Here is an 11,546-nt window from a genome sequence, read left to right as displayed (position 1 = left end):
GACAAGAAGATGTTAACTCAAATTCTCCTTCTTGCACAAAACTTTGGATATATGACAATCTTCCTTCTCTTCTTGTGCAATGTCCTATCTTGTCCATCCCGTCCTTGGGGAGCTAATCAGAAGGCCATTAAGACTACTGACAAGACCCCTTTGCTGGGCTCTTCTAAAGGGGGCATTTTCATGCTTTAACTTTGCCTGAGTCTGGCTGTTTTTTGGAGGATGAATGGCTGCAAAAGTTGATGGAGTTAGCAAGGATGGCTAAATTGACTGCCTTGATTAAGGAACACAATTAATTTTGTTTCCACTAGGAAACCGCTTCTGGACTTTATGCTTGAGGTGGGGGAAAAAAATGAAACTTTGATTTTGGGTTTCGTTGATTAGATAGGTTTGTTGTTACAGAAGTCGCTAATCTATATTATTATGTCAAAGTTAAAAGTTGAGCTTGTACATTATTACCTTATTCTACTGCGCCAAAAAGAGTTAGAAGTCAATACTTTTCTTTTTCTTTTCCCCTTTTCCATACACTTTCCCCTCTTCCCCTTCTCCTTCCATATTTTCCTATCATTCTCATTTTTCTTTGCATTTTTTTGTATCTTATATTTTAAACTAAAAGTTTTAAAGTTTGGTGGTTTTGTTTCAATACCCAAACTAGGTAACATCATTGGCGCTAGCAAAAAAGCAACTTATTGCATTTGTTCTGGCAGTGCTGCAAGAAAATCACCAAGCTCTGAGGGAACCAAGGACTCCATAGCCCTCCTCTTCCTCTTCCTCCTCCTCTTCCATAAACTTCATTCCCTTGTAGCACTGATGATGTTCCCTAGTTGGGTCCGGAAACTTCTGCAAGAAAACCACCAAGCTGAGAGAGCCCCAAGGACCCCTCATTTCAATCCTGAGCTACAAATATTCTCCTTTATTGGTAGAGAAGTTAGAATTTGGCCCATTCTGGCTCCCACTCTGAATTTCCAGCTATCTCCTCTATGTGTCCTTTGCCAATTACTACTGAGACTTTGCTTTCTCGGGACGTGCCACCAATCGTGGTTGGTTGTGCTCTGAAAAGTACGATGATACCCACAACAGGCAATCGGGCCAGAATTCGTGGCTCCTGCAGGTTCCACACGGAATGTTTTGACATAATGGGTTTTTCTACCAGAAGCCACCAGCGAGGAGACCGTTCTCCTCCTTAGGACCTCCTGTCCCCTGATGTCTTTGGCACCTGCATAAAAGGCCCGACCTTAGAACCAGTTTTACCCAAGAGGCCACTGGTCCATCCCTGTATTTTCCATTTGCCTGCAGAACAACTGATGTAATCTTTCCTTCAGCTGCCAGCCATAAGCTCAGCCTGGAGGGGTCCTGGTGCTTCTCTGCAGCTCAGCTCAGCGCTTGGGAGAGAGTCCTGCTCTCCTCCGCATCCCTGCCCTTTGCTACCAGGCTGTTCCAGCTAAGTGGGTGCTCTTATCTGCTCCCTGCATACATTAAACAGCATTATAATTATCAGCACTTTTCCCTTCTGCAAATTACATTCGCCCTGGCATGAGCCTTGGGGCAGCTCTGTCCTTAATGCATTTCTTATTTTGCTATTTAACTGGCAACAATATTGGGTCACGGCCTATTTGTAGCATCTCAGGGCCAGGCCGGGCACTGCCTTCCCAAGAGGCAGAGATCAAATCCACCTCGAAGAGATCGGGAAGCCTAAATCTCCTCTTGGGCTCTGCTCTGCAGAAGATCCTGCCACTCTGGCCAGCTCCCTTGCTTGATTTGCAGCCTTTTGACTAAAATGGCAAGATGCGTCAGCTGGACTTGGAACGAGTCTGTGGAAGCCGAATTGAATGTGCTTTTCGAAAAACCTTTGCTTCTAAATATCTACGGAGATTCTCCGTCTTCCAGGTCAAGGCTGTCCCAATGGTGCTTGTTTCTCAAGAGGCAGCTGGACTTTCTGGTTTTTCTTTGAAGACGTTTCGCTTCTCATCCAAGAAGCTTCTTCAGCTCTGACTTCCCCATCATCCAGTCAGAGCTGAAGAAGCTTCTTGGGTGAGAAGCGAAACGTCTTCAAAGAAAAGCAAGTCCAGTTGCCTCTTGGAAAAAAAAGCAGCTTTGGGACTTTGCTTCTAGCGTACAGGGAAGGAGGAAATCCAGGAGGAAACTGGTGTGTGTGTGTTTGTGTGTGCGTTCACACGGCTTCTTTTTGTGTGGTGCGTTTTGGCCCAACTCAGGCAGGGAGTGGGTCAGGTGAAGCTTTGCAAGTTAGCAGGTATTGTGTCTTCCTCCTTTCAGCAAAGGTGGGCTTATTCTGGCACTACCCAAGGACGGAAACTGCTAACAAGGACGAGGCGAGGAGAAGGCAGCCTCATTCTTTTGAAATTGTAGGGAAATAATTCATAATTCAGCCGGTTCCTATTTCCGATCCATGAATTGCTTCTTGGCCCTCCAGGAGTCGGAGATGACATCCGCCGATTTCCAAAATTCTTAGGGGAAGAACGCATGAGTCAAAATAAATGAGGCCCCACCTTCATTGGCCGTTTCCCACCCACTCTTAAACTTACAACAAATAAGAGGGAAGGATGAGCCCCGGGTGGTGTCTTCACCTCTCTGCAGCAATCCCAGGCAGCTGCTCCAGGTGGAGCCCAAAGTGTGCAGAGATACTTGCACCCTCGGAAGAGACTCTCCCAGTGGGTAGCGTCCCCCACCCTTCACCCCTGGGTCCTTCTTAGGGCGGGGCAGCAAGGGACTGATGTGGACTTGGCATGCCTCCAGGTTAACAGAGTTGGAAGGGACCTTGGAGGTCATCTAGTCCAACCCCCCTCCCACCCAAGCAGGAGACCTTACACCATTTTTGACAGATGGCAGCCCAGTCTCTTCTTGAAAGCCTCCAGGGATGAAGCTCCCACAACTTCCGAAGGCAACTTCTGTTCCATGGGTTGATTGTTCTCACGGTCAGGAAATTCTTCCTTGTTTTCTAGGTTGAATCTCTCCTTGGTCAGTTTCCATCCATTCTTCCTTCTCTGGCCTTCAGGTGCTTTGGAGAATAGCCTGACCCCCTTCCTCCTCTCTGGGGCAGACCCTCAAGTATTGGAAGATGCTCTCCTGTCTCCCCTGGTCCTTCTCTTCCCTGGACCAGCCATGCCCGGTTCCTGCAACCCTTGTCCTTCCCCAACTGGCGCCCTCCAACCCCCCCCCGCCCCCCATCCTCCCGCCGCCTGAAGCGTCCCAACTCTGCCGGGGGCGCAGGCAAAGTCCCCCAAACGCCCAACGCCGCGCTTCCCTCCCGCCTCCGGGCTCCTCCTGGACGGGGCGGCCGCTGCGGGCGGGGCGGGGCGGGCGGCTGTGCCGGGGAAGCCCCTGCACGGGGGCTCTTGGGGGCGGGGGGGGGTCTGAGGTGGGCGTCGGCCTGGCTGCCGGGGTCGGAGGGGCTCCGCGCGGGTCCCCCTTTCAAAGTCGGGGCGCGGGCGAGCCGGGGCAGCGGCAGCAGGTGCGCGGGGGCGGGGCCGAGGGAAAGGGGCGTGTCCGGCCTCGGCCCGCCCTCGCCAGCTGCAGCCGCCGCCTCCATGTTGGAAGCGGGCAAGCGGCGAGCGCTGTCCAGCACCGGCGCCCCGCTCGCTCCAGGGCCGGCGGGGGGAGGGAGGGAGGGAGGGGGCGCTTGCGAGGGCGGGGCCGCAGCCGGGATGCCCCCTCCCCCCGACAGCGCCGTGGCCTCTGCCTCCCCCCCTCAGTCCTGCCTGGGACCCCCGTCCCGCCCGAAGCGACCCTCCGGCCTCGGGCTCCCCCTTCCCCCGTCCCCCCGGGGCTGAGGGAGGGGAGGGCCAGACGGGGAGGGGGGGGCAAGCGGGCGTCTTTCCCGGCCAGCCGGCCCCGAGGCGCCAGAGCATGTGCAGAGTGCCGCTCCTGCGCCGGGCGCGCGCCTCCCTCCCTCCCTCCGCCGAGGGGGCTGTGGTGGCGGGGCCGGGCACTAGGGGTCAGGGCAGCCCCGGCCAGGCGGGCGAGGGGCGGGGGGCGGGGGGCGGGGGGGGGCCGGTGCCAGCAGTCAAGATGGTTTCCGGCGGGGGAGGCGGGGGCGGGGCGGCTCCGACGCGCCTCGCCAGCCCGGCAACGTCAGGCAGCGGCTGGTGATTTGCTGGCCGCGCCGCCGAGCCCCGCTAGAGAGGCTGGAAGCGGGCGCTGCGAACTCGGCTGCCGCGCCGCCGGCGATGCTCTGCCCTCGGCCGCCGCGGGGTCTCCAGCAGCCCGCCCGCCTGGCCCGGGACGCCGCGCGACGGTGAGTGGCCGGGACCGGCCGGCGGGCAACTTGCGCCCGGTGCTGCTGCTGCTGCTGCTGCTTCTGCTTCTGCTTCTTCCGCGGGACGGGGCGGCGCAGCTCCTGCAGCCCGGCTCGCTCCGCTCCGACGGGCGCCTTGGTCCGGGGGAAGCGGCGCCGCCTGGCCCCCTCGGGGCGCTCCGAATGCGGGGCAGCCGGCCGCTTTGCTCCGCCCGGGCGGCTGCTTGGTGGTCGGACGGACGGACGCCGAGCTGGCCGAGCTGCGCGCCGGGCGGGCGAGGGGAGCCCGAGGCGAGGGGCTTTCCGCGGGGTCCGCCCTCCGTCCGCTGCCCGCTCGTCGGAGCGCGGCTTCGCCTGAGACACGCGTCTCGGGGCTGGAAGGCGGGGCGGGGCGCGGACGGCGGAGGGCGCTTTCGGCCGCTGCTCCCGCCCTTCCTCCGCCGGCCAGCCCGCCACCCTCCGGGCTCCCCTCGGGCGGGACTCGCTCCGGAGGAAAGGCTCGCCGGCGGCCAACAGGTCCCGCGTTGCGCAGCTGCCTTTCCTCGGGAGGGGTGGGGGGCGCAACGGTCCCGTCTTATCCCCCCCTTTTTTTGGGTGGGGGGCTTCCGGACCTCCCTCTGCAGGAGCCCAGCTCTAAGCGTCGAGGAAAGGGAGGGGCGGGGACCCCCGAAAGGGCTCCTCATCCCTTCGCATGGGGGTGGGGGGATTGCTAGATTGACCGTCCCCCCCACCCATCGTCCCACCCCGCCCCTCCTCCATCAGGTGCCCCAGATCTGGGGGGATCATCCAGCTGCTCTGCCGCTGCTTTGCACGGGAGCCCCCCCACCCCACCCCACCCCACAAGAAGGTAAGAATTGGGGCTTTTCCCTGGAAGTGGCCGCAGTTATCCAGGCTGACCCCGGGCAGCTTTTAAAGGCAATGTCCACCTTGGAAAAATCCCCCCTCCCCGTTTTCAGTCGGGAGGGGGCCTGTCGGGTAGAGGAACCGCTGCTTTTAAAGCTGGGGGGGGGAGAAGTTGCTCCCTCCGAAGAAGTTGGGCTGAAGCCTTTAACAAAGGCTGCCTCTTTCCCTGGGGGGGGGGACAGGGTGGGTCAGGCTCCGCTTTCCCACTTGAGTTGTATGGGGGGGGGGGGAGAATGTCATTTTGGGAAGTAGAAGAGCGTGGGAAAGAGTGTGGCCACCCCAATTTGGGGCTAGAATTGGGGCCCCCCATTTCTTCCCTCTCTTTTCCTCTTCTTTTCTCAGTCTTAGCAACTTATGGGGTGTGGGGGGGAACAACACAAAACTCCTGCCTCAGGAGACTCTGGGTGGTTGTGTGTGCAGTGATGCTACAATACTGTCCCAATTCAATTTGGGAAGAGATAGATGAGTATTATGGATGGGGCACCACTAAGAAATCCTCAACATTCCTTGGGTTAAGGGTTTTGATAAACAACCTGGGAAGTGTAGGGGGAGGACCATCCCGTAAGAAGGCAGGGACAAGCCGCTTCCTTGGTGTTGCCAGGGAAACCACACTTGTTTGGGCAAGCTGGATATTGGAGAAGTTGGGCTGGTTGGAAGAAGGCTGTTCAGGATGCCCACCTGGGTTAGATGGCAGGTCCTTCTCCTGCGGAGCCACCCTTCCTGTGCCCACCCAATGAGGTTCAGTTTCCTTTTGGTCAGAGAAGGGCTTGAGCAAGTGAAGAACCAAAGCTGATCCAAAGGTGCTTTTTACTCAAGAGGCAACTGGACTTTCTGGTTTTTCTTTGAAGACCTTTCGCTTCTCATCCGAGAAACTTCTTCAGCTCTGCTCTTCGGCTCATCCAAGACGCTTCTTTGGTGAGTGGAAGAAGCTTCTTGGATGAGAAGCAAAACGTCTTCAAAGAAAAACCAAGAAAGTCCAGTTGCTTCTTGAAAAAGCACCTTTGGGACAACCAGGACCTGGAGGACTGAGACTCTCCATAGACAACCAAGGCTGATGTCCCTTCACCTTCTCTTTCCCTCCCCACCTGGACTGACAGCTCTTTCCTGCCCGCAGGTTGGGTTCTTTGGTGGGTTCCCATGTCCATGAACTACGCTTCCCCTAAAAATTTCTGTTCCTTCCTGCTTTTCCCTTCCAGATTGTTGAACTCCTCAAAAGACAGCTCCAGACAGTGCTGTAGAAAGACTCCCTAATGCCTGCAGCCCGGAAGGAGCATTATGGATTTGACTAAGATGGGTACGATTCAGCTCCAGAACTCCAGCCATGCGACTGGCCTTCTCCAGAAAGCCAACCAGATGCGCCTGGCCGGCACCCTGTGCGATGTGGTGATCCTGGTGGACAGCCAGGAATTCCACGCCCACCGGACCGTCCTGGCGTGTACCAGCAAGATGTTTGAGATCCTTTTCCATCGCAACAGTCAGCATTACACCTTGGATTTTCTCTCGCCAAAGACCTTCCAGCAGATTCTGGAGTACGCCTACACCGCCACCTTGCAGGCCAAAGTTGAGGACCTGGATGACCTGCTGTACGCGGCAGAGATCCTCGAGATCGAGTACCTGGAGGAGCAGTGCTTGAAGATCCTGGAGACCATCCAGGCGTCAGAAGACAACGAGGCCGAAGTCAGCATGACCGACGGCGGTGCGGAAGAAGAGGAGGACCGGAAGTCCAGATACATTAAGAACATCCTGCTCTCCAAGCATTCCAGCGAAGAGAGCGGCTACTCCAGCCTGGCCGGCCAGGCCCTGATGGGGACGATGGTGGAACACAGCCCCTCGGTCTCCACCTCCTTCGGCCTGGCGGCCATGAGCCCCACCAAGACTGCCGTGGACAGCTTGATGAGCATCGGACAGTCGCTCTTGCAGGGGGCTCTGCCCCGCCAGGCCCTCGAGGACTTGCACTCTGCCAACGGCCGGTGCCCGGCCGTGTCCGAGCTGAAGACCGAAGCCATGCAGGTGGAGGAGGCCTCCAGCCACGAGAGCCCCAGGTCAGGAGAGCTGGGCGCTTCCGGGGGGGACAAAGCGGAGGATAAAACCAAGCAAGGGCCTGGCACGCCGACCCGTAGCAGCGTCATCACCAGCGCCCGGGAACTTCACTATCCCCGGGACGACAACGTGGAGCAGCCCCTCGAGGCGGTCCATGGCCCCCCGGTTGGGCCAGACCTCTTGGCCTCCCACGGGGAGAAGACGATGGGCATCTACTCGGTGCTGCCCAACCACAAGAGCGAGTCCATGCTCGGACTGCCCGTCTCCATGGCCCCCACGCTGCACGTGCAGCCGGCCCTGGCCGTCTCCATGGACTTCGGCTCCTACGGAGGGCTGCTCCCTCAAGGCTTCATCCAGAGAGAGCTCTTTAACAAACTCGGGGAACTGGCCGTGGGGATCAAAACCGAGCACCGGAGTGTCGGGGAGCAGTGCAGCGTTTGCGGGGCGGAGCTGCCGGACAACGAGACGGTGGAACAGCACAGGTAGCTCTTGTCTCCCTTCTTGGGGTTTTGCGCTCAGAAAGCTTGTTCTTGGGCGTCAGGCAAACTGGCTGTGGTTCTGAGGGACCCGATGAGGTTTCTTTTTTAAAAAAATTCCCAGCAAGGCAGTGAGTTGCAGGCTGCACCTCTTGTTAGGAAGAGAAAATAAAAAAGGCTTTGGAGAAAAAGGACGCTGGGTAATTTAAAGCCGAGAAAAGGCTCTGTAGGGTAGGTGGCATCTTTGCAAGTTGATCTTCAGAATAGGAATGGGGGCTCCAGGAAGGAACTTCTCTTCTTCTTCAGCCAGGGCTGACCATGAAGCTGGTTTTTGCTAACGTCTTGGACACACCAGCATGGTTTCCAAGCAGCAGGATTGCTAGGGAGTTAGAGAAAGACCAGGTACACCAGCTTCCTGAATGCATTTGCTCAGCCACGGAAGCCTGGAGTAAGCGTGTCCCTTGGTCTGGTCCAGTCGTAGGACTCCTCTTAAGTTTGTCTTTGGGAGGAGACTGTGGGAGGACAGAAACTGCGGACGCCACAAGTGTGTTTTTCCAAGAAAGAAAAGAGATTCTTCTACACTGCTGAGACATAAGTGAGAGGCTGCAGTCCAAGGAGAAACTTTGGCCCTTTGCATGCTGTGAAATGGTTGTGTGTCCCCCCCCCAAAGGCCAGTGGTGGGTGATGGGAGTTGCAGTCAGTGGCACCTGGATGGCCATTCTTCGGTCAGTGTAATTTGCCCCCCTTAAACTCAGCTTTATTCTTGTAGAAGCTGCTCCAGTTTATTAACGCAAAACGGGGTTGAAGTAATGTTTGCTGGGCTAAGCTGAGTTGCTCGCTAGTAGCTACTTTCACTTATGCCAGCTTAGCCTCGGCCTTCTGGATGGCAAATTTGGACGCCAACATGCATTTTTTAGGTTTATGCAGAAATTGCTGTTTTGAGCACTGGGTCAGTTTGTGATGATTGCCAGAGTTTGTTTTTATTGCTTGTTCTGTTCTAAATATGGTTAGAATTTCTGCAAGGGTTTGCTGTCAATCTTTGTAATATCTTCACGTTAACTAAAAACCAGCATATTAATGCTCCTCTTTTGGGACCTTTTGCTGACAGATTCCCTTAAAAAAAAAAAGTTTCAAATGTCCTTTTGGGTTGATGACATCCACGGTGGCTTTAAGTGGAGCAGCACATTAGAGACAAATTGCTCTCCGAAGGGAGGTTAATACGTGGAAATCTGTCTTCACTCAGTTGTAGTTTCGAGCATCGCTTTTGTTTGAACTCGGCTGCTTAAGAGGTCTCTATTTTTATTTTTTTTTAAAATCATGTCAAATGCATGGAAGGGGAGAATCCATTTTGACAGGCAGCGTTTTCTTGAGAAACTCGGTGGGTCTGTCTGTTTCTTGTGGGGACATAACTCGCTTATTCCTGTTTTCATGAATGCCGGTTTACGCTTCGTTTCTGGGCTTCTCCTGAGCGGGCGGTTGATCCTTTGGGGGGGTTCTCTTTGCCAATTAGGAGGGCCCCCCCCTCGGCTCCTCAGTCTGCCTGTGTGAGACTGGAAGGTAGAAAAGGCTTGGCAGCCCTGCTTGGCTGCACCTGGCCTTCCTTGTAATGCAGAAAAACAAAATTTGTGCCCAGCAGCCCCGTGGCTTCGTCTTGTGCAAACATTTGTAGCGGAGGTGCAGAGTGAAGCATATTTCTTGTGCCTCTAATACTGTGTAAACATATTACAAGGCAGCCTGCTAATAGGATTCGAGCCACAATGCAGAAGATGCTCAGAGATGTTTTAATGAGCCGACAAGTTTAATTACTGTACTCCAAATGTACATAATGTACGTTGGCAAGACCGGTGAGGAGCAGCTTGCTTTGGGCTTGGTGACTTTTAGAAACAGAAACTCAGCCTAGAGTGGGACAGCCACGGTGGCTTTCTCTCTTCTGAGCAGGGCCACAATTTATGGGCAGGTGGGCTGCCTCTGGCACTCCTCCCAAGCGCTTTGCCCATTAAGATCAGTCCCTCGGCCATCGGGCCACCCAGGAAGGACTGATCCCCCTCCCACAAAAATGGCTTTGCAAGCATTCAGGATTGGCTTTTCAGCCCCTGGCCCCTGCCAGTCTTGGTTATATTGAGCTCTTCTGTAGCCAGGGACCAGTTTCTGCTTCTGAGTCGAAACACCCCGAGTAAGGGGCACCGCTTCCTGGGGTATGTTGAGCCTCCTAAAGACCCGAGGATAATGGGAAGAGAGGAGCAAGCTGGAGGGGGCTTGGAGCAGCTTTCCTGGATTTGCTGTGAGGACAGAGAGATCTGGAGCCCCCCAGGGAAGTCCTGAGCTTCACAACCTGGCTTGCCTTCTCTCTGAAGACCCTTAATGTTGGGTGGGTGGGTGAGTGGGGGGGTCACCATTTCTGTTCCTCACCTGGGCTGTGGAAATGTCTGGGGCCTCTTTCTCCAGAAAGCAAGGAGGGAGAAGCTGGCTCTCCAATATCATGGAAGTTAGGAAGAAACGTTCTTCTGTCAAAGCATGGCAGGCTTTTGAAGGCCAGGTCATGCCAGGAAGCGGTGGTCCAAGGTTTCCTTCTCTCCCCCACCCGCCTTGCCAACCTCTGGTTCACAGATCAGGAAGGAGCTTTCTTTCTTTCCTTCCGAGGTGCTCTGGCATCAAGGTGCTTTTGGCCAATTGGCAAGTGTCACAGTTAGGGATTTTAAATACCGAGCCATTCTGGAATTGCCAGAGCTGGTCGATATCCTTGGCTGTTTCTCCCATCCCTGCCGGTTTTACTCCAAGGTTTGAATTTCCTTCCTCCCTTGAATTTCCTTAATCCCGTCAAAGGCTTGCTTGACTCCACGCAAACTGGCGAATTGATGAGTAAGGTGGCAGGTTTTTCAGTCTTAAAAAGGTGCATTTAAAAAAAGAAATAGAAAGGCTGGTGGGGTTGTTGTTGTTTTTTTTGTCTAAAAAAAGTGGCTTTTTTAAAGTGTCATGTTCTGTGCTCTTTTAGATGTAATTGAAGCAACACCTGTAGTTGGCAGAATTATTTATTTATGATGCTCTTAACACAGTCTGGCTAGCTGTTTTTTTCCAGGGAAGGAAATGCAGGGCCAAAAGGGAAGATTCAGATAGCGTCGTCCTTTCTAAATGATGTGATTTATTCATATGATTATTTATTGTTAAATTTATACGGTTTCAAAATTGATGGGACAATCTAGCAGAAGCTAATTAGGGGTTTGTTTCAGAGGACAACAAGGAGAAGAGGTAATTTTCATGAACTGGACTTAGCTGCAACACCTATTAATGGATTTTGCTTAGGACAACGATCAAACCAGAGCTAGACGCTTGTGAACGTGCTTTAAATCAGTTGTGAACTTGTGTTATCTGGCGACACTCTCTTCCCAGTAGTGGAACTAACATTTCAGCAATCCATTACCACCCGTGAAATGTTTCCTCCCACGATATGGCCCAGATTTAGTTAAACTTTGGGGGTCATTTAAATCAGGCCATCGAATCTGGAAAATTTCAGCTGAAGCTGCTGACAATTTTGGTGTCCCTGATATTTGTTGCAACCTGATTTTTTATGAGACGTGACACATTGATACCAGTGCCTGTGGTTGTTTTTTCCCCCCCCCTCTTAACTCCCCCTTCTTTGGAGGTCATTTTGCTAAAACAATTTTTAAGCCCCAGATCAGAGGTTTTATTAATAATCGTGATTTCCAAAGGGCAGTGGGATGCTGGGGAAATGAGAGTAAATTTCAATTGTTTAGAGCTATGACTGTGGCCAGATTTCGTTCTTATTTGTCTGAAAAAGTTGATGCGTCGATGTGCAATATCTTATCACACTTACCGAGAAATCTGAAGAATTTCCATGTACTTCGATACTATACTTTGAT

The 11,546-nt window shown here is 54.1% G+C and overlaps 1 protein-coding gene across 2 annotated transcripts in view; it reads left to right on the top strand.

The window, feature by feature from the left end:
• Window positions 1–4,020: 4,020 nt before the first annotated feature.
• The window catches only part of ZBTB16 (zinc finger and BTB domain containing 16), a 135,283-nt gene continuing 127,757 nt past the window's right edge, over window positions 4,021–11,546 (top strand). For both annotated transcript variants that reach the window (XM_060695018.2, XM_060695017.2), the window contains exons 1-2: window positions 4,021–4,249; window positions 6,349–7,674. In XM_060695018.2, the coding sequence (XP_060551001.1) occupies window positions 6,428–7,674 (1,247 nt within the window). In that variant the 5' untranslated portion in view covers window positions 4,021–4,249; window positions 6,349–6,427. The remainder of the gene's footprint in view (window positions 4,250–6,348; window positions 7,675–11,546) is intronic.

This window comes from Pantherophis guttatus, chromosome 9 (assembly GCF_059756535.1).
Source record: "Pantherophis guttatus breed Tessera chromosome 9, ASM5975653v1, whole genome shotgun sequence".
Taxonomy (NCBI): domain Eukaryota; kingdom Metazoa; phylum Chordata; class Lepidosauria; order Squamata; family Colubridae; genus Pantherophis; species Pantherophis guttatus.
Note: the sequence above shows the minus strand (reverse complement) of the source record. Positions and strands in the feature narration are given on the sequence as shown.